We start from the raw sequence: 27,324 nt of genomic DNA, 5'->3' as shown, positions 1-27,324 counted from the left end.
TTCATTTCAGAAAGTAGGTTAAACAAAAACAGGTCAGAAAGAAGAGTGTATTCTAACTTCTTCTATGACATCTTTCTTGGTAAAATCTCATGTACAAGATTTTATTTTTAATTTTTTACATTAGAGAAGGTTATTTAGACATGCAATTCTCCCATCCTTGCTACTTGAAGTGGTACAATCCAGAAAAACATGCTTTTTGTTCTTGATTCTGTTGGATTTATTGACTGGCTCTAATACTTTCTAAAATGTGTGGATGATTTTGTTTTGCCTTTGGTTTTTCTCATGGGTTTGGAGTGCTTGTGACAATGAGACTACTAGAGACTAAAGGCTTACAGTGCAGAATCTCTTCTTTAGCAGCTTTGTCAACATGCATGAGCAGTGAGCTGGAGAGGACCCATGTGGAGTGAAAAGAAGAGTTCTAGAGTTCCTTTTCCATGTGGAGTGAAAGAAGAGTTCAGTCTCCAGGCCACTCCACTTTAATCCTCAGTTGAGCCAGTCAATCAGAGTGTTTGCAGTTGCCAAGGTGGTGGTATTAATGAGGAGCACATGTTTCTCCTGGAAGCTGAACTATATCGGGTGAACGTCACTTCTGGTCACATTGCTAACTGGACTCATTATGAACCTATGACCTAGAGGTGGAAGGATTTATGTCCCTTTCCCAATCTCTTTAGTAATGTAGTTTAAACTGAGCATGCTTTTGCTACTCTGCAGCTCTCAGTGAAAGAGTATAACATTCTTCCTTCTGCTCCCACTGGGCTATGACAAAAGCAAGGACTTCAGCTTGCATGATCTTTACTCCCGTCTGCAATATGGAGATAATAATACTGCCTTATCTTATAGTTGTTGTCATCATTACTGTATAATACATGTGAAACACTACTGTATACTTGAAATATACTATATTTATACTTTTTATTGTGTTTGTGGTGGTTGTTAGAGTTGCCACCTTTGGAATCCGCTTTTCCTGGAAACCAACTATTTTAAAAACCCCTGCAGGGGTCAGGGAGCAGACTTTGTGGGGAGACGTTACTGTGGGAAAATGGTAGATGGGGGGGGGAACTCCTCTACCCTCAAAATCACTCCCTCCTGAAAATATTTTTCCCCACCCCCACTCAGCTATCAGGGTTTTTGTTGCTTGCATTTGTGTGTGACATGTAGCAGTTTTAGAAAGTGGTCAGACACATTTACGGAGGACCGGTCTATCCGTGGCTATTAGCGATCATAGGCAAATCTAAAGGCACCAAAGTTCTGAATACCAATTGCTTAGAACAGACAACAGGGGAGAATTTTTGCCTTTGTGGCCTTCTTGGACACACCTGGCTGACTACAGGTGCATCCTTCTTGGATGCACTACAGGTGCGTCCTTCTTGGACGCACCTGGCAGACTGGCAAACAGATTGGTAGAATAGATTATCTGATCCTTTGGGGTTCTTTTTGTGTTCTTAACCTGCAGCTGACCTTGGAGGCCAAGACATGGCTGGGGGTGGGTTTTTCCCCTCCTGACTTGACTCATCAAGAGCTCATGCTGGTGGTGTAGTTCCTCTTTCTCTCTCTGACCACACATTTAGTCTCTCAAGCACAGCACACAGCATGAGCAAAAGACCTGAGTGAAGTGACAGAAGAAAATGGGACAAGAGCTGGAGAGGGAAAAGACAAGAGAGAGAAAATGCAATCTCCTCCCTTCGTCCCCAGCCGTATCCCTCTCTCCTCTCTTAAGTTCCTGAGCAAAGCTGAGTAAGTTGAGAGGAGAGCCGGTCTTGTGGTAGCAAGCATGAATTGTCCCCTTTGTTAAGCAGGGTCTGACCTGGTTGAATTTGAATGGGAGACTATATGTGAGCACCGCAAGATATTCCCTTCAGAGGATGGGGTTGCTCTGGGAAGATCATCTGCATGCTTGCATGCAGAAGGTTCCAAGTGCCCTCCCTGGCATCTCCAAGATAGGGTTGAGAGAGACTCCTGTCTGCAACCTTGAAGAAGCCACTGCCAGTCTGTGTAGACAATACTTAACTAGAAGGACCAATGCTGTATTCAGTTGTACCACTTATTCTTTACCATTTGGCAACTGCAGTCTTAAAAAATGACTTTAACTGTGCACTTTTTGATAAAACCATGTGATGTAACCATTCAGTTGAAATACAGTCGTCCATCGCCAACTTTGACTATCCATGACTGGGAAATTGTGGCAGGACTTGCAAACCGTGACTTGAATATCTGCGGTTTGGCAAAACCTTTTAGAAATATGGGGTTTGGGGCGAATTTCAGGTCAGGGGTGATTTTCGGTGTCAGGGGCATTTTTTCTATTTTTAACTGGGGTTTTTTCCAGTCTTTTTGTGACTGTGATTCCCCTAACCCCCTGTTTTCAGTGCTTTTCAACTGCTTGCCAACCGTGAGATTTTCCAGGAGTGGAAGCCTCACAGTTGGTGAAGGATGACTGTATTTCCACATGCTCTGAAACTAAGCTGGATTGATCCATCAGAGGACCAATGTCAGGCAAGTTTAATGTTGGATGAATTTGCTTAGCACAGAACAAGGTGTTGATGTCTTCAGATTTATCTGAAGTGAATTTAATTCCCTCTCTATTGGATTGGCCCATGACCGGGGGGGGGGGGGACGGACTGGCCTGGCCTACTCCAGTTCCTTGGAGTAGGAACTTGGGATAACCATAATCACTTGTTAATGTCTGCAGATGAAGCTTCTGTGAAAGGTACAGGAGAAGAGTCCTGGCTGCCTGCCTTGTTGCCATTTTGCTTGCCCTTTTCACTACACCTTTGGTTCTCTGCCCGAATACGATAGGGTCATAAATAGGGTAGGATCTCCCTGGTTTCTCAGGTTGAGGCAGTGGCCAGGGGTGCTTTCTATCAGCTTTGGCTGATACGCCAGCTGCGCCCGTTTCTTGAGATCAATGACCTCAAAACAGTGGTGCATCTGTTGGTGACCTCCAGACTTGACTTCTGTAATGCACTCTACATGGGGCTGCCTTTGTACATAGTCCAGAAACTTCAGTTGGTTCAGGATGCCGTAGCCAGGTTGGCCTATGGGTCATCTCGGAGAGACCACATTGCTCCTTTGCTGATGGAGTTACACTGGCTACCAATAGGTTTCCGGGTAAAATACAAAGTGCTAGTTATAAAGCCCTAAATGGCTTAGGCCCTGGGTATTCAAGAGAACGTCTTCTTCACTATGAACCCCACCGCCCATTGAGGTCTTCTGAGGAGGTCTGTCTCCAGTTACCACCAACTCGTCTGATGGCTACACAGAGATGGGCCTTCTTGGTAGCTGCCCCAAGACTGTGGAATGCACTCCCTGCTGAGATACAATCCTCCCCATTTCTGGCAATTTTTAACATCTGAAAACCCATCTTTTTAACCAAGCTTTCCCAGCCTTTTAAAATTTGTTGGTTTTAATTTTGTGATTGATTTTAAATTGTTGAATTGTTTTAACTTTTTATATGTGTTTTAATTGTTTTATGTTAACCGCCCAGAGATAAAAGTTTGGGCGGAATATAAATGTGATAGCTAGATAGACAGATAGATAGAAGGGCCATCATATGACCCTGACCTTTGGAGTGTCCCTATACTTTTTGGAAGCAGTACTCTTCTGCCCTGAGGAATGGAGGAAGGTTATTTCACCTGTTTTCACAAACTGGTGGGCCACTGTGTGAAACAGGATGCTGGACTAGATGGGCCTTGGGCCCGATCCAGCAGGGCTGTTCTTATGTTATTGATATGGATTCCATACTGGTCTTGGGCTAGAATGGCAGTTCTTGAATTCTTCAAATTTAACCCTCTTTTCTTTTTCCCTTTCTCTTTTTCCAGGCATACTTTCTCCATTGTTTTCAGTTCTCCTCTGGATAGCAGTGGCCGTCTGTACATCTATGCTGTTTTTTTTCTCGAAACCTGTTGGTATTCGCCCTTTTCTGGTGTCCGTAATGCTCAGATCTATATATACAATTGGACTTGGACCTACATTGATCCTTCTTGGTGCTGCTAATGTAAGTCCTTTAAACCCCATTTAAGTGGACTTGAAAATATTACACTGTATAAACATGGCTGGTTATTTGTTTTTCTACATTCATCTTACACAGTTGAAAAACTGGATCGGTAGCATGTACCAATAATCTACTTAATTTCACACTTCATTATCTTCAATTTAAACCAAGGCAAGGGCATACATGGTTGGACTGCAACCACATTCCTAGGCCTCCTTGTTATAGCACTTCAACTGTCTGCCCCTCAATAATGAAAAATCAGATTGCCTATCAGTTTGATTTAGAAGAGGTGATAAAGCCTGGAAATTAAGCTATGATGTAGTTCTCACTGGCTTGCATGGGATCTAAAGAACTGCCAGATCATCCATGGAGCCACTGAATGGACAATGAATGCCCTCTGCTCTTTTCTGTGGGCTTCCCAGAGGTATCTGGTGAGCCACTGTGTGACACAGGATGCTGGCCAAGATAGGCCTTGGGCCTGATCTGGCAGGGTTGTTCCTATGTTCATATAAGGAAGCTGCTCTGTCTATTAAGGCTGCTCTTGGCATAGTTGACACCTCCATGTGCCCACCAACCTACCAAGATGTCAACATAAGACAGTCAAAAATAAAAGTGGCAATCCGGACCAGAAATGCTTCCCTCTCCAGCACCATTGCAACACTATGTCTGCACAGGGGGTGGCCTCCAAGCCTTGTTAAGGCCCTGTTTTCCAACATATTTGGTTACCAGGTTACAACCCAGATATTTATTCTTTAAATCAACCAGTAAAGCAGAGAAACAAAACACCACAGCTTCTCTCACTCCCTTTTCTCCTGGTCCTTTTTCATCCCTTTCTATTCTCCACTCCTGTGTGTCATACCTGGAAACTAAGAAAACTTAGAAGTCATGGGATAAGGGGACAGGTACATGTATGGATTGCTAACTGGTATGTATACAGAGGGGGTATAAACAGAGGATATGTATAAATGGAGAGTTTTCACAATGGAGGGAAGTAAGAAGTGGGGTCCCCCAGGAATCTGTACTGGGACTGGTGCTTTTTAATTTATTAATAATAATCTAGAAGTAGGGGTAAGCAGCGAGGTGGCCAAATGTGCAGATGACACCAAACCCTTTAGGGTAGTGAAATCCAAAACAGATTGTGAGGAACTCCAGAAGGGTCTCTCCAGACTGGGTGAGTGGGCAACAAAATGGCAAATGCGGTTCAGTGTTGGGAAGTGTAAAGTGATGCACATTGCGACGAAAAACCCAACTACAAGTATACGTTGATGGGATCTGAGCTGTCAGTGAATGACCAGGAGAGGGATCTTGGGGTGATGGTGGACAGCTTGTTGAAAGTGTCGACTCAGTGTGTGGCAGCTGTGAAAAAAGCCGACTCCATGCTAGGGTTCATTAGGAAGGGGATTGAAAATAAAACTGCTAATATTATAATGCCCTTATACAAATCTGTGATGCGGCCACACCTGGAGTACTGCATACAATTCTGGTCACCACATCTAAAAAAGGACATTGTAGAACTGGAAAAGGTGCAGAAGAGGGCAACCAAGATGATCAGGGGCCTAGAACACCTTCCTTATGAGGCAAGGCTACAACACCTGGGGCTATTTAGTTTAGAAAAAAGATGACTGCGAGGAGACATGATAGAGGCCTATAAAATCATGCATGTTGTGGAGAAAGTGGATAGAGATAAATTCTTCTCCCTCTCACATAACACTAGAACCAGAGGTCATCCCATGAAATTGATTGCCAGGAAATTCAGTACCAACGGAAGTACTTTTTTACACAATGCATAATCAAATAGTGGAATTGTCTGCCACAAGATGTGGTGACAGCCAACAACCTGGATGGCTTTAAGAGGGGTTTGGATAACTTCATTTAGGAGAGGTCTATCATTGGCTACTAGTTGGAGGGCTATAGGCCACCTTCAGTCTCAAAGGCAGGATGCCTCTGAGTACCAGTTGCAGGGGAGTAACAGCAGGAGAGAGGGCATGCCTTCAACTCCTGCCTGTAGGCTTCAAGGGGCATCTGGTGGGCCACAGTGTGAAACAGGATGCTGGACTAGATGGGCCTTGGCCCTGATCCAGCAGGGCTGTTCTTATGTTCTTAACTGTCTTTACCTCAACAGGCTGCGGAAAGAGCAGATGAAAGGTCTGGGGTAATCAAGTGGGAACTGGTTGTCTCCCATGTCTCTGATAGATGTAAAGCTAAAGACAAATGTCCAACTTGCGACCTGACAACCTTACCAACATGAAGCTGAGAGATTCCTCTGAGTCTACAAATCAGGCAGCAGCATTCTAGCTTCCTAAGCAGTTTTAGGACTATGCCTAGATAAGATTAAACTGGGAGCCTGGGCTTAACAAACGATTGGCAAGGTTTATCTGTGGGACCAGTTGTCATAGGGATCTCTGGACTGTGTGTGAGTCTCAGCTGGTTTCATTTTATTGAATTTTCCATCTCTGTAGCAGAAGTATAGAAACCTCTACCAGAAACAAGAAAGAAACTTGGGCCTTGGGAGGACCAATCTATTGGTTATAGCTGAAAGGTCTGGATCATTGAAAGTCAAGCTAAAATTTAAAAAAGACCTCTTGGCAGTGACCTCAGCAAAATCCCAGAATCATATCTACTTACAGTAGAAGAAGAATAAATAAAATCAGTACAAGAACAAAAGATCTGTTGCCATCTGATGTTATTTTCATCATAACATTGTTTGATTTTCCACTTTCACATACAGAAGCACTGAGCCTATTCCACACTCAATGTGGGATCTCCGTTCTTTACTTGTATGGCATAAAAGAAATCTTAATATTTTGCAAGCTCCATAGACATATATTGTGTGGTAACTATGTACATTTTATAGCGACATCAGGGAAATTATCACTCCAAAGATATATTTCATGTTGACATTGTTTGCAATTTGGAACCAGGCAAACATTAATGATACAGAGGCACAAGAATGGAGCTTATTAGAGCTAAGAGTAACCTTTAGCTTTTTAAGTTACACTGAGGGACCAAAGGAAATGGGCAAAAATGCTGTTAAATATTTTTTTTTTTAACGAACCACCAAGTCCTCAATCTAATTAAGCAGAACTAAATGCATTTAGATTTTTTTAAAATAGCTTATAGTATTCATTCATTCATTCATTCATTCAATACATTTCTTTACTACCAATTGTATTACCAGGGCTAATCTGGGTTGTGGATTGTAGTGCACACTACTACCAAAGCCAGACTATTATTGTTATTAATAAGCAACTATTCCTATTCAACCCCAGCACAGAATTCTTCTAGTGACTGTTACTGGTGTCTGAGTTTTGTTTTAGACTGTGAGCTCTCTGGGGACAGGCAACCATAATTTCCATATTATTATTCTTTTTGTGGGGGATGGGTGGGGACTGCTTGAAGAAGTGTTTCTTCAAAAAACAGTATATTCACTGCAGTATTAAAAGCAGTATATTCACAACATTTTTTGTGATTTACTACATGTGACAGGCATTTCTGTGTTTCCCCTCGCAGTGTTTAATGGGGAATTTTTAAATGAAAAGCATTTAATGGGGTTTTTAAAATGAAAAGCAGCCCTGTTAGACTGAAATTTGGGAATTGAGGATGGAGTGGGGGAAGTTATTAATTCCTCTTCCTATTTGTCTGCACAAAATATATCACACATCCCCCAGTTGCTTTCCTACCCATGTGGGAGAAGACAGAGAGATCATTTGAGCCTAATAATAAGATGAATAATGGTGTGCATGCCCCCCCCCCGACCTTTATCTTCACTTTGAGAGGTAGGTTTGGCTAAGATAGTGATTTACTGAAGACCATCCAGTGAGCTACATGGCTGAGTGGGGAGATGAACCTGAATCTCAACTGTCCATATCCTAACACTCTGTCTGCATATCATAATGGTTAAATAAAAGTATCGAGGTAGTCTTAATAAAGTCACATGCTGCAAATTCCAAAACAAGTACAATGATTTTAATATTCCCTTCATTTACCACATCTCTGTCACATCATTTATAGGGATGTGCGAGCCGGCTCAGAACTGAGCTGGCTCGGTTTGAAGGCTTGCCTTCAAATCAAACTGAGGGTTGTCGGTCTGCGGGCGAGCCAGCTCAACGTGTATACTTGCAAAGGGGAATCCGGCAACTATTTAAATCAAGCCACAGTAGTGGCCAGGACAGCAGCCGCAGCTGTTGCAACAGTGAAGGGGGCAGGGGCTCTTTATATCCCCCCCCCATCGGCCTCCCAAGTGACCATTTTGGGCCTCGTATGGGTGGCTGCGGATTCCCCTTTACAAGTATACCTGTCAAGGCCATCAAGCTGGCCCGATGGCTGGACTGGACCGAGTCCAGGCTTGCTCAAGCCCAAGCCACCAAGGATGGCTTGAATCTGGTCCAGGCAATCTGATTCCACGCACACCCCTTATCCTTTATTCAAGAAGGTTATACATGAAGGTCCCCAGACTGCTCAGCAGGCCCAGGTGTGCTTATCTTTAAAACTGGAATAATATTAGGCACCAACTATTTTTCTCTCAATTATGTTTTTATTTTACATTTTATAACAGCAATTGCATTATAGCTCCCTTTGAATAAAACAGTGTTCATTGTTCAGCTTGAAGTACTACAGAGGTCTTTGTGATATGGAGGTTATACAAACAAGAAGCATATATTATAAGGGAGCTATACAAGATAAAAACATGATGGCTTTACACATTATCATAAACTGTTCTTGATAAATGTTCTCCCTTGTTTAATAAGGTTTTGTAAAGAGGTATGGTTCATGTTTTTGAAACAGTAATATTTTTTTCTGTCTGTTTTGCTCCCTCTAGCTTTGCAACAAGATTGTATTTTTGGTAAGCTTTGTTGGGAATCGTGGCACGTTTACTCGTGGATACAGAGCTGTCATCATGGACATGGCGTTTCTCTACCATGTTGCCTATGTCCTTGTCTGCATGCTGGGCCTCTGTGTGCATGAATTCTTTTACAGCTTCCTGGTGAGTGCATCCTTGGAGAGGAACAGACATTACCAAAATAAAAAATGCAGTCGCCTGAGCAGAGGTGCACCTAGGTAATTTTGGAGCCTGGACCTAAAGCCCTTTGGAGGCCCCCCTGTCCCCTGCACAGTTAAGCATCATCATGCTCCACTGGGTGACTACACCACCTGGGACAGACTAAAGAGGATTTGGGGGCCCCGAGGGGCTGTGGAGGCCCTGGACTTCAGCCCCGAAGTCCAGGGGTAAGAGCACCTCTGGGCCTGGGTGGCTGGTCATAGGCAGTTCCTGAAACTCATGTGAAGCTACCGCTTTGTGGCATATAGTGCCACTAGACCATTGGGAGTAGCTGTAGATGTGAGATCATCATAATTCCCATTCCACACATGATGCAGCAGGAATCCTGACTTTGTATACACCCTTCAGAGAATGGCAGCCAATTCTGACTCCCTTGTTCATGTACCTATGTGATACATGTATTTGCACACCTGACCTGGACACATTCACATGCTAGATGTTTAGGTGACATGACATTAAGATTATATGTGAAGTGGCTCTTATGAATTTACAAGGGTTAAAGTCCCCTCAGCAGTTCCTTTTGTAGGACTGTTCTGGACTTAAATGGATTGTAGATCACAGCTTTAAATCTTATATGTATATATTTTATAATTATTATTGTGATAATTTCTAGTAATATAATAATTTACGTTATTCTTTGAACTCATATTCTGTCTTTCTTCTTTTAAAAAGAACTCAGACCAGATCAACTTATCTGTATTCTTCATCTCTGTTTAGAGAATGTATCCCTTTGTAGAACATAATGGCTGAGTTCAGATGTGCAGGATAACCACAGTTATAGCTGGCTAAGTTTGTAACTGTAGTATGTTCGAACACGCGAAACCACAGTTATAGGCCAAAAGCTAACTCCGGATTGCCTCGCCAAACTCCAGTTGGAACCTTTGGATATCTCTAAGTTTCACTGCCAACAACTGAGGTTTTGCCACCTAAGTGTTACGCCCAAATGCTGACTCAACTATAACCATGGTTTCATGCCTATTCCAGTCTCCAATCATAGAGGTGGCAGGAATGTGCCTCGGCAGCTAGGCAGCAGGGAGGGGCTCCCCTCTTCTTCAACTGGAATTTGACGGCCCATTTTTTGGTGAACGTCTGCGATGCAATTTGGAGTTAAGAATTGAAACTTAGGCCATGCTTGAGTCCAATTAACTTGTACGTCTGAACTGAGCCACAATTTGCGCCTTAAAAGCAACCCTGGAAATTGACCCTGGGCAGTTCACAATATAAAACCAATTAAAACATTAACATAATTAAAACAATTTAAAATACAATAAAAACTCTAAAACCAAAGCTGTAAATCTATAAACTAAATGCCTGACTAAACAGGTATATCTTTAGGTCCTTCTTTAAAACATTCAGAGAAGGGGGAACTCTAATTTCGTTAGGAAGCACATTCCAGAGTCCCGGGGCAATGCTAGAAAAGGCCTGGTTTCAAGTCGCCACCAACCAAGCTGGTGGCAACCATGACCGGACCTCCCCAGTTGATCTTAAAAGGTGGTGGGGTTGATGAAGAAGAAGGTGCTCTCTTAAATACCTTGGACCCAAGCCGATTAGGGCTTTATAGGTAATAACCAGCACCTTGTATTTCACCTGGAAACATATTGGCAGCCAGTGTAATTATTATAAAATGGTCTCTTCGGGCAACCCTGGAGACCAGCCTGGCTGCTGCATTCTGTACTAACTGCAGTTTACAAACTACATACAAAGGCAGCCCAACGTAGAGCTCATTGCAGTAGTCAAGTCTGGATGTTACCAGCGTATGCATCACTGATTTAAGGTAATTTATCTCCAGAAATGGGTGATTTAAGGTAATTTATCTCCAGAAATGGGTGAATCAGCCGAAGCTGATAGAAAGCACTCCTGGCCACTGCCTCAACCTGAGAAATCAGGGAGAGGTTTGAGTCCAGAAGTACTCCTAGACTACGTACCTGCTCTTTCCAAGGAAATGCAACCATGACCAGAACTGGCAGATCTAAACCACTTCCTAAGTCTTGACTTCCAAAATGAGTACCTCCATCTTACTTGGATCCAGCCTCAGTTTGTTCTCCCTCATCCAGTCCACTGCCGCCTCCAGGCAGGCATTTAGGGAGGTTATGCCTTCTCCTGATGATGTTGACATGGGGAAATAGATTTGGGTGTCATCAGCATACTGATAACACCCTGCACCAAATCCTCTGAAGATCGCTCCCAGCAGTTTCATGTAGATGTTAAAAAGCATTGGAGACAGTTTGGAGCCTTGCGGGACTCCATACCAGAGCTCTTGTTTTGAAGAGCAACAGTCTCCAAGCGACACCATCTAGAATCTACCCGGCAGGTAGGAGCGGAACCACTGCAAAGCCGTGCCTCCCACTACCAACCCCTTCAGGCACCCCAGAAGGATACCATGGTCAAAGGTATTGAAAGCCGCCAAGAGCTCCAAAAGGATCAACAGAGTCACACTCACCCTGTCAATTCCTAACTGGAAATCATCCAACAGGCCAACCAAGGCCATCTCAACCCCATAGCCTACCTGAAAGCCAGTTTGAAATGGGTCTAGATAATCCACTTCCTTCATGACAGCCTGGAGCTGAGATGCCACCACCCTCTCGATCACCTTGCCCAACCATGGGAGGTTGGAGACAGGCCTATCATTGCCCAATTCAGAGGGATCAAATGCAGCTCTGAGGGATCCAACGTCACAAAAGAGAAATTTTGCATTGCTAGAATAGAGATTGTGTTATGGTAGCAAAACTGGACATTTGTGCAGCTCTGCCTTTGGTATAAATTTATTTGTTGATTTCTCTGTGGCTAATTTCAATCTCTTAAATATATTTTAATGTGCACTGTGAAGTAGAGCTGAAATGCAAAGTGGCATATATCAGAGCAATACAAGCCAAAAGCAATGAAGAACTGTATCCATGGGCCTAAAGCAAGTTGACTTTAGTCTGCCTGCCTGTCTCTCTCTCTGTTCTATCTATATTATCTGAAAAGTTCTCCAAGTTCTTCAAAGTGAAGACCAATAACAAACTTCCCTGAAAGGCTGCTCATCCAACACTACCAGTCTTCACTTGAATTGTGTAGCTGTAGTTGAGTTTGGGTGCACTATTGGTTCTCAGAGGACAATGGTGAGGCCCAGGAGACACTCAGAGGTCATTCACACTATCAAAAATTGTGTTCTCCCCAGGTTTGGGAGCTGTGTGTATTCCCAATTTCCAGTTGTGTGGAAGCAAGGTAGAAAGAAAACCTAGATAGAAGTGATTGTGTAGAAGCAAAGTAGGAGGAATAGCGACCAAGGTTTTCCTCCCACCTTGCTTCCACACAACCAGAATTTGGAAGCACACACAGCTCCAAAACCCCAGTAGAACACATTGAGGCTATTGTCATGCATGACTAAAATTGGGCTAGGGGTGCCCAGTCCAATTTTAGCTGCGCATGAGAACCAATAGGAGCTGCGTGACTCCCAGCGGTGGCTCGGTGGCAAACACTCCTGGGTAGCCCGCCTCTTAACCTGGGTTTAAGCAGGTTAAGTGATTGTGTGTCAGTGTGGCACAGTTTTGCGCCGCATGACTCATGTGTAGCCCCCCAATGGGGAGGCTACAACAAGCCTCCCGGCATCAGGAGGCTCCCCAGAAGGTACTGCACACTTGTGCAGTGCTTTCAGGGATTTCTGGGGGCCGGAAGGCACCCCAAACCCGCCACTCACACCACCTCAATGATGGAGCCGGTAACTGTCTGGGCAGCCAATCCGGTCACACAGGGACAACTGAGTGGTCATCTGCTGGGAGAGTGGGTCAAACCTGATCTCCCTGCAAACCCACTTTAGGCTCTTCACACTGCTCGAAGCCTCATAGTGTAAATGACCTCTCTGTGTGAATTGACAGTATACCCTAGAACTATTTTCTTGTTTCTTTTGCTATGTAAAGCGCTTTTCTGTTGAAAAGTGATGTATAAATATTATAAATAATAATAACAGAAGAGGCTCCAGGATCTTCAGTAGCGCACAGAGGTTTCTGAAGCAGATGCATGACGCAGGGGTGCATTGTCAAGCAAGTCATTTCCTTGTAAGTAGAAGCTTTGTAGAGGTTTGAGAAATAAGTAGTGACTTCTGTTCTGATCCTATGAGCAAATCATAGGATCTGACAAGTATTGCTCCTGCTATTAGTAATGCTGCTGCATTTGACGCAGCCCATTGTTGGTGCAGTTGGTGCAGCCTATCCCTGATGTTGTTACAATGTCAATGGTCTCAGCCCTTGCAGTGGCTTAGTTGTTGCATATAAGAGTAATTCTGTGGCTCTAGATAGGGCAGTGGGGAGGCAAGTCCCCTTCCCCACCCCTTGCAGCCATAGCACCTGTGGCTGGTAGCAAGGAAAATGGTAGGGACTGCCTGGCACAAGCAACAGAGCAGCCTGGCTGCTTCCTTAGTAATGCCTGGGATCCAACTAGCTTCAGCAATTGAAACTGCTCCTTCTCTTACCATAAATAAATCCAAATCAGCTTGCCTGTTTTGCTGTGGCTGTTTCTGTATTTCAGGCACCCATGATTCATTCATAATATTGTAATTGTAAATAGGCTCTAACCTGTTACACACTCAGCTATGATATGATTAGAACTCTTTTGTCATCCGTTTAAAAAGGAACAGAAACAAATCCCTTGAGGAGTGTATGGAATTGCTTCTTCTTTGACTCACTCTATCCAGCCTCCTTTTAATGTGCTCATTTACAGTCAGAGATGTTCCAGAACCTTCTGTAAAGCAGCAGACCACTTGAGAATCAGTTCTTTCTTTAGAGATTGTGAGATGTTAGCATGCGCACTTTAGAGGAAGGCTATTTATACATATAATGGGACACAATTGCTCACTGCCTTTCTGCTGCAAGCTCTTAGAAAACAACTTCCCTCTCAAATGAAATTTTCAAGGCACTTCAAAATATTTTCTTGTTTTCTAGTTTTTCTGTTTACTAAGACATTACAGTTTGTTTTAAGATCTAAGCTTTCACACACAGGACTTCGCCTCCCAGTTTGTGCATTCATTTAGTTAGTTTGTTCAAGATTCATAAAGCCTTCAAAATATTTTCAGCAACGGTGAGGGCTAGGAACATATTTTAACAGAATGAAGCTTAAGATTCTAAAGATACTAACTACATTTTGGCCCTAATGGGAGTGTCTTGGAAATATGTGAGCAAAGGGCCATATCTCATTTGTCATTAATAGATACAGGAGAACCTCGTTAATCGCGGGCTCCATATCCATGGTTTCATATATCCACAGTCAGGGAATTGGCACTCGACCTTGGTATATGCAAAAGAAATTGTCAACTAAGGGGTTAATGTTCACGTATTTTCACATATTGGAGATGTCTGGAAATTACCTCCGGAGATGGGAAGCCTCAAAATGGCTCCCTTTGCAGGAAGAAAGGCAAGGAACCCTGATTTTCAGCCAATATTTTGCTATTGGAGGGCATTGCTGTGCTCCTGGGGACCCATGGATCATGGTAGGCCACTCCCCCCCCAGCATTTTAAGGGCCATTTCCCTCTTTTTTGTAACATTTCCCCGACTTCCAGGAACCTAACCCCTGTGACCCCATTGCCCCGATGCCTTCAAATTCACGGTTTCCATTCCACAATAGCAGCGGACAGAACCCCTGCGAATACATAGGCTCTCCTGTATATTCTCTTTCTTCATATCTGCTGATTGCCAAAAATGATTTTAAAGATATAATTCTTAGAGCACTCAGTTGAAGGAGGATGTACTCACTGACTCTTGCACACAAGTTGGCAATGAATCATTCCTGTTTCAGTAGTAACTGTAAACATTATTTAGTTAGCTACTCAGTCTTTGCATAGTGGAAATACTAAAGATCCCTAATCTTGCTTGACACCTTCATTTTAGATATTTCTTATTTCAACACACTTTCTACACACACACACACACCCCCAGTAGGCCAAACTTCATGTTACACTGAATACATTGTTTTAAAAAAGGTTAAATAGCAACTGTGGGTGGGAGGGGTGATCAAGACTGTGACATGTTGTGAGGAGGTATTTAACCCTTTGCTTCTGTGCTCCATTCCCAACAAAAATTGCTATCACACCTGTTATTAACCTTGGGAATTGTCCACCATTTTTCATCTTCTCATTGAGGACATATTATGCTTCCAAGGACGCCAGGGATCCCTGGGAAACCGTTTGCAAACCAGTGTTCTAGTACATTTCTTGGTTTCGGTAGAATAAAGGAGCAACAAGCTCCATTGTATTTATCTTAATTGTTGTGTTCTTTTCTCCCAGTTATTTGATTTAGTATACAGAGAGGAGACTTTGTTGAATGTCATTAAAAGTGTTACACGGAATGGGCGCTCCATTATCCTGACTGCAGTATTAGCTCTCATCCTTGTATACCTCTTCTCTATTATTGGGTTCTTGTTCTTGAAAGATGACTTCATTATGGAGGTGGAAAGACTGAAAAATAAAACATCTATTGCAGGTATTGCTCTTACCAACAAAGCATAATCCTTACCAACAAAGCATAATCCCCCTGGATTCTACTCTGATGTAGTGAATCCAGTTCAGAGTTGTCACTGGTCCAGTGAGATCAGGTGAATAATTCTTGTAAGATAATGAGGTCATTCTCACAATCAAAAACTGTGTTCTACCTGGGTTTGGGAGCTGTGTGTACTCCCAATTTTTGGTTGTGTGGAAGCAAGGTAGGAAAGATACTTGGGTAGAAGTGACTGTGTGGAAGCAAAGTAGGAGGAAAACCTGGGTAGCTTTTCCTCCTACTTTGCTTCCACACAACCAAAAATTCAGAACACACACAGCTCCCAAACCCGGATAGAACATGGTTTTTGATTTTGTGAATGACCTCAATGGAATATTATTTGGGTCGTATCATTTTGCCAACTTTGTTCCTTCAAACCCTTTTTTGCAGAAACGTAATGCAGTAAATAATTTGTGATGCACAGGGCAAAATAGGTGTTTGATAAAATAAAGCTGATATATAAGTCATTTACTTGCTTTGGAAATGTTAAATTAGTGTTTTACTCAACTCCATACATATTTACAAATGAGCATCAAACAGTGTTTTCATCCTTGAAAACTCTTAAGTATTCTAGATTCAAGAAGAAGACCCATCAGCTCAGTGTCCTCCTTGTCAGCCTTTGTGAATAATTTAATGGTTTTTAAAACTGACATTATTTTTATATCTGACAGTTGTTTCTAGCTTTGAATATATTTCGACCTAACTAGATGAAGCTCTGTTTGATGTCAGTTCTTTAATTTAAGGAGAAACAGTGATGAAATGCCTGTGATATATTGTAAATGTGAAACATTGATATCTTCGTTTCTGCAATTGCTTTAGGCTTCTTCCTCATTTCTTTGTTTCTGCCTGCATTAAATGAGTAATTATTAAATGAGTAAATATCAGAGTAATTCTGATATTTATTAATTTAATCAATGCTGGAACAAATATTCAAAGGAGTTTAACTTTCAGTTAATTTCCTATATTTCAATTTTTTGATTTAAAGCTAATAGTGGTAAAAAGGAAATCAGGAGTATAGCAATACCAAATATTCAAGCTATATACAGTAGTAAAAATTATTAAAGGACATTGATCCAAAGAATTTGCAATGAATTTGAATTTGTATTTTTTTTTTCAAGTGAACAATACCCAGAATTGGATTCAAAATGTGAAATTTTGAGCACTTCACTGTCTTAATTAGAGATGTGTCTGAACTGCTTCAGTGTCGCCTTAGGAAAGGTGGGGATTGATTCCTTTAAAAACCAGGTAAGCAGGTCCTTACCTGCTCCTCTGCTGCCCCATCTCTTTTCCTGGTGGAACACTCACTTTCCAAAATGCCGCGTTGCCCAGAAAAGCAGTGCGGTGGAGGAGGAACAGGTAATGACCTTCTCAAACTGCTTTGAGAACTTTGGTTGAAGAGCAGTATATAAATATTCGTCGTCGTCATAGTAGTAATAGTAGTAATAGTGTTCTTTGCATATACTTTTGCAGTAAATCAGCCTCTGTCAACACTTTGCTTTATGTTCTGTCAGACAGTGATACAGTGCCTACTACAACTTTAACAACAATGCTGGAAACATGTGCAAGTGAGAACTGCTCTACAACAATACCAGCTATAAAATCAGGTTAGTAGAATGTCCACAAGATATGTCTACAAGGACTAGATGATATGGAGAATGCCCTGTACCTCCTTGTCCAATCTTTGCCCCATCCCACTTCTAATGTGCATTGTGTTGTATTGAACCAAGGCTGGAGGGATGGTGGCAGAATAGAAGATGTGCTCCACAAGCCTTACAAAAAAAGTAAGTATTTCATGTACAATATATGGTGGAGCTTCTTCTCTATGCAGGCATGTATTTGTCTCTATGAAAATAGTATAGAAAACACAGGATATCTGACATGTATTGGGTGCTCACTAAAAGGAAACATGTGATGCAACATCATTACATTGACTTCATTGGCCACTGCTTGCATGGATGGAGCAACTCTTAATATGGTGATGTCATTCTTTCTTCTACCAGACATTAGTAGAACAGAAGAGGTGGGCCTGCTGGTTTTGGCAGCAATTACATGTTCTCTGAATCATTTAGTTCTGCCCTTCGTAGATGCTTAGTAGAACCCTGAGTATAAATATTTATCACATCCACAGGTGAAGAAGCTGATGAGGATGGGATTGAGAGGACATGTGACACTCTGCTAATGTGTATTGTGACAGTTTTGAACCAAGGCCTGAGGAATGGTGGTGGAGTTGGCGATGTGCTTCGAAAGCCTTCCAAAGATGTAAGGATTTCACGTACAGTGTGTGATGTAGCTTCATGTCTACCCTTAGGATGTCAGCCAATGTGCACAGGCAACTTGTGGGTGGTGGGGTAGGGATTAATAGAAGATTATTGCATCAGAGTACTGTAAATCTCAGACCAAATCCTACTTGTTTCACTCATGTGCATAGTTAAATTAATTTTTCTTAACTAGCTGCATAAGGTGAATAGGATGTAACACCCATGATAGAGCATCTGGCTTGTAGCATTGATTGACCTAGATGGGTATTATGAAAATGGGGGTAAAAACTCAGTTTTATGAAAAGTTTCAAAACTCACTCATTAAAAATGTCTAAATGCTTTTCACTGGATGCAAATTTTATATCACATAGAAACACTATTGTTGTTCCAGGAACCACTCTTTGCTGCTCGAGTTGTTTATGATCTCCTGTTTTATTTCATTGTCATCATTATTGTGCTGAACCTCATCTTTGGAGTCATCATTGATACATTTGCAGATCTCAGAAGTGAAAAGCAGAAAAAAGAGGAAATCTTAAAGACAACCTGTTTCATCTGTGGTACGTCTTAGAAATCTAGGGTGAAGTAATAAATTTCGAGAACTTTTGAAGAGTCTCTTTCTGTTAGAAGAGCTTATTTAAAATACCTCTTATTCAGTGTTCCCTCTAAGGCATGTGCACATGCTTGCACTCACAAGTTTTTTCATGTCCGCTCAGTTAATTTTAGATCCTGCTCAGGTTGAATCAGGAAGGCCCCATTCTGAATGCATGTGCACACACACTGCCTTGATATTGCTGCCCAGAACAAAACTCATTCTGCACACAGATGAAAAAAATTAGAGAGAACACTGCTCTTATTCCTTTTCTGAATGACAAGTGAGAAAGATATCCTTCAGAGCTGCCTGTAAACTTCTCTAAGCTTGGGTGCAGAGAAAGACTTTAGGCTTTCAGAAAGCCACACACTTTAAATTCCCAAAATTCTACTCTGTGAAGTTCACCAGCATTCTTCTTCTTAACCCAAATACCACCTGTCATGAAACAAACCACTTTGAGAACAGAGTAAAGGGGGAGACCACTGAATTAGGCACTCCAGTCAGGTGTTTAGCAATAGCAATAGCAATAGCACTTACATTTATATACCGCTCTATAGCCGGAGCTCTCTAAGCGGTTTACAATGATGTAGCATATTGCCCCCAACATTCTGGGTACTCATTTTACCGACCTCGGAAGGATGGAAGGCTGAGTCAACCTTGAGCCCCTGGTCAGGATCGAACTTGTAACCTTCTGGTTACAGGGCGGCAGTTTTACCACTGCTCCACCAGGGGAAGGGGGTGGGAGAGGTAACCGCCGGCCCCAAAGAGTGCACAGATGCTCTGTGCGTGGTCGGCTAGTGATATATAATTATGTAAGAGGTCAGTTGTTCCGGTACTGCTCTCTTCCACAGCATTATCACTGTATGTGTTAGCACAGGCAGTTCTGCAATGCCCGTTTTATGCTACAGGACATGTAAGCCAATATTCTTTGTTTTAAATTATTAACTAAAATGCAGGTTAAAAGTCCTCTGAAATAAACAATCTTCACCTACCTCTTCAGTGTAAAAGAAGGTGGCCAAGTGAACTTCCTTGGACAGGAACTGGGATGTCACCAACCAATAAGCCTTGAGACAGATCCCATTATTGTGTTGTTTTGTGGCAGCTGGTGATCTCTGCATTCGTACTTTTTTATTTTTCATAGGCAATAATTACCCATCTTTGGGCTGAAAGTTCTCTGTGAAAATTCCTGCAGATTTTGTTAGGACAAATTTAAAGGAACAGCCCTAAAATCAAATGTTACACTTGGTTGGCAGAAGCTGTTGGGGCTATAACATTTTGTCCAATTTAGGCCCCAGAGGGTTCAAAGTGCCTGAAAGAGATCTACAGTGTGTTGAAATAACTTGTGGTAGCATCATGAGAAAGATGCAGAATAGACAGTGCAAAATGTGTATAACGTGTGAACAAATATTGTTTTTCAAACGTCACTTAAGGTCAAAAAATAGTTTCCAAGCCTTGATCTTTCAACTACATATTATAACAATAAAGTGTTCTCCATTTAGCTTGCTATCAGAAGCTATGCAACAATCAGACAAAGCATTTGGGGATTATGATTCCAAGGGGGAAACATCACCTTCGTTTTCCACAACACTCACAATGCCCAACTGCTACAGTATGCTCTATTTTCACTCCATGAAAGGAGTTAGAGAATCAATGCATGGACATTTCAGAATAATTTCTTTAGGAATAATGACAATTAGATGTTCTTTCATGGGGAAATTATCATATTTTCCTTATTTGGCAGCTTTAAACAAAATAGATATACAGTACAGTACACAAAACAAAACAAAACAAAACTGTGCTTTCAGTGAGGATAAATTATCCACGGAAATATCATCCTTGCAATGTATAGAACTGTTTACATTTTGGCTAATTTTGTAGTAAATATTTTCTAAAAGAAAGTGTTTTAATGTCTCAGCTTCAAAAGCACAACATCCTATTCAAAGTCACTCTCATCAGATACTGTATATGTCTTCAGTCTCAGTATCAGGATTAGAGAGCTTTTTCTAATTGTTCTCCCAAGTCTGGCATATATACCTACCAGTGAAAGGTAGCCCAAAGGCATGACAGGAACACATTCCTCCTTGACACGTCACACACTTGCAACTACAGTGCACTGCTTTTGGTATATTCTCCGGTGCAGGGCTTCCTGTCATTCAGGTGATGACAAACATAGGATGCTTGCATTTACCTCCCTGCAGATGACCAAGCAGGTCATCCTCGGTGCACCTCCTGAGTGCCCACATGGGCAGCCCTGCTCAGAGCTGCACGGAGCAGGATGGAGGGATCCAGGGCCAGAACAGGGGCGTATCTAGAGTGGGGCAGGCAGGGCACGTGCCCCGGGTGCCACTTGAAGGGGGTGCCATTTTTATTTTTTTTTAAAAAAAATAATAAAAATGGCAGCCCAAAACAAAATGGCCATTGTGCATGCTCAAATGGCCTCTGTGAGGCCCTAGGCCATACCAAGCCTTGCAGAGGCCATTTGAGCATGCACGGTGGCCATTTTGTTTTCACTGGCCTTTTAAAAAAAATTATTTTTTAAAATGGCCACTGCACATGCTCAAATGGTCCCTGCGAGGCCCTAGAGGCCAATGGTGGAGGGGGAACCTTTGCAGACCCCCCCCCCCATGGCCTTTAGGAAGCCCCCCGAAGGGGCTACAGATAATTTTTTTAAAAAAATTAAATATAATATAAGTCACTGTACACATATTCACTTTGGCACTATGTACAGAGAATCAGGGCTTGTGAATACTGAGCTGAAGCTTATGAGCGAGGATTGAATACATTTGCTCTTACTTTGCTTCTTGTGATAAGTGAGTTAAATGTGATGTCTTAATAATATGGCTATTAATGGTGAGTTTGTCTTTGAATCAGTGTGAAATTCTTAGTGTTAAGGCCCACTGTGAGTTACTTGCTCTCTTTCTCTCATTTTAACTGTCTTTCTGAAATACTAGAATATATTCCAAGCAGTGACACAGTTTACTCTGCATATTCTTTAATTATTTTCGGAGTATCTGGGAAAAGTCAAATTCTCCATTTATTTTTAAAACTTATGTAATAGTGATACTACAATGCATAGTAGAGAATTAGACAAGCACTTCTGTTTAGTTTTCCAAGTACACCTCCACATCGTATTGGGGTATTTCATGAGCCCCAGCATATTGAAATTTGTAGTTTCCCAGCATTTTTTGGTCTGGCTACGTCCACTGCTAAATAGTTTTTGAAATATTAAAAGATTAATGAGCTTGACTTGGATTTTTGAGCTGATATTATGGTAAAGTTATCTGAAAGATGGGTGTCAGATGCTTGTACAGGGGGGCGCAATTTCAGTGCTTGCCCTAGGCGCTATTTTCCCAAGATACGCCTCTGGTTGCACTGGGGATTCCCCTGTCAGACAGGTACTTTATGCACCCATCTTTGTGTCTCCTTGGGCTGAATTCAGCCTAGGGAGACACACGATACCTGGTAGCTGGGGTAAGGGTGTGAGTGCAGCCTTAGCCTCGGCTAACAGCCAGGTTCGTTAAGAGAGTTAGGCAGGCAGGGAGTGGAAGGCCCGGGTGTTGTAGCCTTGCTTCATAAGAAAGGTGCTCTGAGCCCCTGATCATCTTGGTTACCCTCTTCTGCACCTTTTCCAGTTCTACAATGTCCTTTTTTAGATGTGGTGACCAGAATTGTATGCAGTACTCCAAGTGTGGCCGCACCATAGTTTTGTATAAGGGCATTATATTATTAGCCGTTTTATTTTCAATCCCCTTCCACTTTCCCCCAGTTCATCTCATGGCCTGTAGATGGCTCTGGATATTATAGCCACCCATTACATTTCAGGCAGTGAGGACAATGCCCTTCCTTGACATATGAACACACAAGATCTATGGAGTATTTGGTTTGTGCCAGAATCTTTTGTATTTAGGTATTCTGTAAGGAAACAAGGTGGAGTTCTTGGTTCTTCCCAGAAATGGGTGAACTTCCCCCATCTTGGTTCAGAATGGGTTTAAAGAGCATTTTTTAAAAAATCTTGGAAAAGAGCTTGGGCTTTTCCAAAGAGTACTCTAAATCTCAGAATGCCCCACCCCATCCCAAGTGCTTCCATGCTAACCCTCTCTATCCCCAGGCTTCCCTGTAGCCAGTCTCCTTCCTCCACAGTTTTGCAAGCCCCTCTGCATAATTCCTTTCCCCCAAAACTTGAGGAGGAGGACTACGAAGGAGAGGGCTGCTCAGAGGTGCACCTAGTTTATTTTGGAACTTGGACCTAAAATCCTTTGGAGGCCCACCCACCCCCACTGCAAGAAGCATCATCTCCCTACACACACACACACACACACACACACACACACACACACACACACCATGACACTCGCAGTATTTTTAACACTTGACTTCTTGAGGGCAAACAGCAACTGAACTCACAAGAATGTAAGAATATAAAACAGGTATATTTATGCAAATATGCATTAGCAGAAACATGTCAACACACAACTTAACATATTCCCACCCCACATATTTCTTTCCCCACTTCCCCCTCTAAAGCAGAGGTCACGCTTGGCCACCCGGCGTAGGTCACAGTAATGCTTGACTGCCCGGTGCATTGCGGGCCAGTGGCGAGGTGACCACACCACCCAGAACAGACTGAAGAGGACTTGATGGCCCCCAGCGGGTGTGGAGGCCCTGGACTTCGGATCGGAAGTCCCGGGGTAAGAGCACCTCTGAGGCTGGTTTTCAGGCTTTATGTAGGCCCAGAAGCTTTAAGAACAGGAATTTATTTTAATTTGCATGAAAGACAAGTATTGACAGAGTGATTGGGCCAATAAAATGGTTTTTGTGTGTGTCTCCTTTTCACAGGGCTTGAGCGAGACAAATTTGATAACAAGACAGTTTCATTTGAAGAGCACATAAAATCGGAACACAACATGTGGCACTATCTCTACTTTATAGTTTTGGTCAGAGTGAAAGACCCAACAGAATACACTGGTCCCGAAAGTTACGTGGCTCAAATGATTGTGGTGAGTCAGTTTCTATGAGTTGTGTAGCTGGGAGGTGGCCTTTTCCAGTGTAGCAGGACTGAATTCTACTTTAACTTTAAGCTTCCACTTTATAGCTACAAAAGTATTTTACTGAGTTTGCAAGAGCCTGTGGCAAGGGCCCAGTATTGGGCATAATGTAAAGATGAAAGCAAAATTCACAGTTTCTGTCAGGATCCTGCATTCTCATGCTCAATTCTGGATTTTTCTGGTTTTCAGGCCAAATTGGAATCAGGACCCCATGGATCACAATACGCATTTCTAATTTTTTGTCCTATATTGTTGTGCTGCTATTCTGTAAAATATGATCTACTGCTGAGCAAAAGAAGAAGGGGGAAATAGAGTTCTGGAAATGAGCTCTTTTTTCTGTTACTGATCTGAGGAAACATTGACAAAGCTACAGACGGCTATTATAATAATGTCCCGAGTTAGAGGGACGGCACATGGTATGCTTTCGGGACACTGCAACAATTTAGATTCATAGGGAATAAAACTCAAGGGAGAGATCATAGGATAGTTGGATGTGCCCCAATGAGCAATTTTCTTTCAGTATGCCTGGGGCAAGTGAAGGTATCTTTTGCTGAACGGCTCCCACTGACCACAGCAAGATCAGAAAGAACTCCCATAGAAAAGGCTGGTGAGAATTACATTTATCATCCCATCCTTAGTCACTACTTGCTGGCAGAATATAAAGTGAAAACTTAAATTTATTAAAATCAATTGGAACTTTGCTTTTGACCTTAGTGGGAATCAAGATTTTTAACAGCTTATTTGCTTGACTATTTTTGATAGTAATTATCACACTTGTAGTAAAACATAATTTTCTCTTATTTTTATCATAGTCCTTTGGTACAATGATCTCCTAAGTACAAGACCAAACCATTTTTCATTATTTGCAGTGATTGTAGATAATGTGGTATGGGAGAATATGTCCATGTTGAACAGGGCTGTCCCTAGTGGGTGCGGGGCTGGGGGTGAATCAGCATGTGTGGGGTCTCCTTAACATTCCAATATAATATGCATTATATGTATTTGTGCATGTACATTCAGAGTTCAATGATTCAGCCACTTCCTGATTCAGCCACTGACCCTGTGTCAATGTAATAACTCCAAATAATGAAATAACTTGATCCTGGAGTTATATTTTAACTGGTTAGTTTTACTGCCTTGAATGAAAAGAACCAATTTGATCATTTCAGATGAACGAAAAGAACCAATCTGATCATTTCAGATGTTGAACCATACAATGTGTGGGGCAATTGTTTCCCCCCTTGCCCACACCCAAAGGCCCTGGGAGAGGGAGCCTGAGAATCGGGGAATTCTGAAGCTGAGAAATCAAGCCCCTCAAGGCCAAACTACATGGACGTTGGAACAAGCAGCAGCAGCAGCCAGTAGGGCAGCCAGATAGCTATTTTGGGGGTGCACAACTGCTGTGCATATGTGACCTCAGGCCAGGAGAGTGTGCCTCTGCAGATGGTGGTAAGGTGGAGCCCAAAGCAGACTGCTTGGCCACTGCGGGGCCTGGGACATGGGGCTTTTTGAACAGGGGGCAATAGCCCTGGTTGCCTTACCCAAAGGACAGGCCTGGTGTTCAAAGGTATTTTACATTCTACTAGGTCTAAGGGAATTGACCTAGTACTTTCAACAAAAACTTCCTGATCTCAGATGTTTCCAACTGAGCTCAGGAAACAAGCCAGGCATGACAAAGGTGGACCATTGCAAACCAAAGGTGGGCCATTGCAAACCTTTAGAAGCTCAGAGGCAATCTCTGTGTTCACAGAATGATGTGATAGACTCTGGAACTGTGTTGTTCATGCTGCACGTTTTTTTAATGCTCGCCCAAGTTTGAAAAACAAACTCCCTGCAAGTAATAAACTAAACTAAATAAATAAACTAGCACATTAGGGGGGAAGAATTTACAATATGGTTTGTGAGGAACATTCTGTAATATGGCGCTGTACCTGTAATCTGGGATAGTAACAGTCCAGAATTCTACCTCCTCAGCCTACCAGCTCATGGATTTTGCATAATATGTAGCTTGTTATCTGGTCACTTCCTTGAATAATATAAAATGAGATTCCTGTGCCAATATGTAACAATTCAAAGAATCAAATATTTAATATTTCTTCTTATTGTAGATAAATTTAGGGAAACCTTTGGAGATGCATGAGCTGTATCCATATCTAGAATACATACATCTCACCGTAGGTTTGGTTTTCTGGCACTGGCTTCCGATTGGCTTGCAATCTCCTTGGTTGGCATGTTATAATACAAATCAAGTGTTGTCATGGGCAACTTTGCCGCCATTGGCTGGGAGGAGGGGGGAGGAAGAGGAAAGCAAAAAAGGAGGACATTTCAAAATATATTCAAAGGGACTGGGAGACAGAAAGAGCCCTTATAGTGTCCATCTCTTGAAGAGGATACATAAGAGAGGAGGAAGGAAGGTTTGATTTTGTGGTTTTCTCAAAACCGGGTGTAATATGCTGTACTATTGCTGCTGTAACTATCTGGTTTTGCTGAATCTCAGATTGACAAAGACAGAATTTGGGTGCCTTCCTTCCTTGAGTTGTAGTTTGTTTTGTTTCTGACATAGTGTTGTGGCGAGAAATGGACAATGGCAGCTGTGTATGTGATATTTTTTGGTGATTGCTGTGATGAACTCCATATCTGGCCTTGAAACTAACTTATGCTTCACTCACTGCTCTGGTCTGCTCTGCAATCCGCATTGCAAGGTGTACCCAGTCAAAATGTGGCTAAAGTTGTTCTAGTTCAGCTTATGGCTATGCTTGCTGCTATGGGTTCTGCTGTGGCAACTGTTGCAATGCTAGGAATGTAAGGAGTCATAATTGTGTGTGAGAGAGCAACTTATGCCAATTATGTTCCTGCAGCGCAGGCACTGCAGTGGATTTTGGGTTAGTGATTCTTTTCTGGCCATGTTTTGGACTGTGTTTGAAATGTGTGTTCCATGTTTGGAGGGACAGATTACTTTTTACTGTGTGCTTCTGCAATGTTTTTCAAGGCAGGGTTGCAAAATGAATTGCAAATTGTAATGCAGAACCTTTGTGCAGTGCCTTCTGTAAGTGCAGCTTGTCCCGGCCATAGGGAACAATAAGGAAACTTGAAACACCCCACTGTTCCCCATGGGTAGCTTCTAGGGACCCAAAAGTGGGTTGGGTGGTAGGGATGATACCATGCAACCCACAAAAGAAGTGGGTTGGGTGGTAGGGCTACCTACCCCAAGTGGGTTGGTTGGTATGGCTACCTACCATCCAACCCACAAAAGAAACATGCAAGCAGGCAATTTATAACAAATGTTTAATTTTATGGGGTTAAAATCCTATGGGGTTTGGGGAAAATATTCAAAATCTGTTTAAAATTACTCACACCCATTTCTTTTGTGGGTTGGATGGTACATAACACCCATCATGCCCAACCCACCAACTTTGGTGTCCTTAGGAGCGACCTACAGGGAACAATGGGGTGTTTTGAATTTCCCCATTGTTCCCTATGGCCGAAACACTCAAAATGATTTTTGTTTTGTTTTATTGAAACAGCCAGAAAACATTTTAGCCATCTATGTTTTGTTTCAAGCTCGAAACAAAATGCAAAATCTGTTTTGTGTACAGTCCTACTAAGTAGGAGCCATGGTAGGATTCACACTTCTTGTCACCTGTTTAGCCTTCATACCCCATGCTTGAGCCACTGTGTATAGAGTGAGAATCCTTTGTGAGAGGGAAAGTTGCAAGAATACATGGTGGAGGGGGGCAGAAAGGCATCCATGTAAGTATCTCCTGTAAGTAACATTTTATTCTAATAACTGATAGGTGTTTTATTTTTAATCAGGACTTCAGCTACAGCCTCTTTAGGTATTTGTACCAGCTGTTGTAAGCTCTGGTCCACAAAACATT

The 27,324-nt window shown here is 42.3% G+C and overlaps 1 protein-coding gene across 8 annotated transcripts in view; it reads left to right on the top strand.

The window, feature by feature from the left end:
- Window positions 1-27,324, top strand: part of ITPR2 (inositol 1,4,5-trisphosphate receptor type 2) — a 352,451-nt gene that overhangs the window by 296,118 nt on the left and 29,009 nt on the right. For 7 of the 8 annotated variants that reach the window (XM_053252991.1, XM_053252992.1, XM_053252990.1 and 4 more), the window contains 7 exons: window positions 3,816-3,991; window positions 8,808-8,972; window positions 15,305-15,500; window positions 17,066-17,158; window positions 17,683-17,813; window positions 18,204-18,369; window positions 23,238-23,398. In XM_053252991.1, coding sequence (XP_053108966.1) covers window positions 3,816-3,991; window positions 8,808-8,972; window positions 15,305-15,500; window positions 17,066-17,158; window positions 17,683-17,813; window positions 18,204-18,369; window positions 23,238-23,398 — 1,088 coding nt within the window. Of the gene's footprint in view, window positions 1-3,815; window positions 3,992-8,807; window positions 8,973-15,304; window positions 15,501-17,065; window positions 17,159-17,682; window positions 17,814-18,203; window positions 18,370-23,237; window positions 23,400-27,324 lie in introns of those variants that run through there. The other variant, XM_053252998.1, reaches the window with a different exon arrangement.

The sequence above is a fragment of the Hemicordylus capensis genome, chromosome 5, assembly GCF_027244095.1.
Source record: "Hemicordylus capensis ecotype Gifberg chromosome 5, rHemCap1.1.pri, whole genome shotgun sequence".
In the NCBI taxonomy this organism is placed as follows: Eukaryota; Metazoa; Chordata; class Lepidosauria; order Squamata; family Cordylidae; genus Hemicordylus; species Hemicordylus capensis.
The sequence above is the reverse complement of the archived record's forward strand: the minus strand, read 5'-3'. Positions and strand labels throughout refer to the sequence as shown.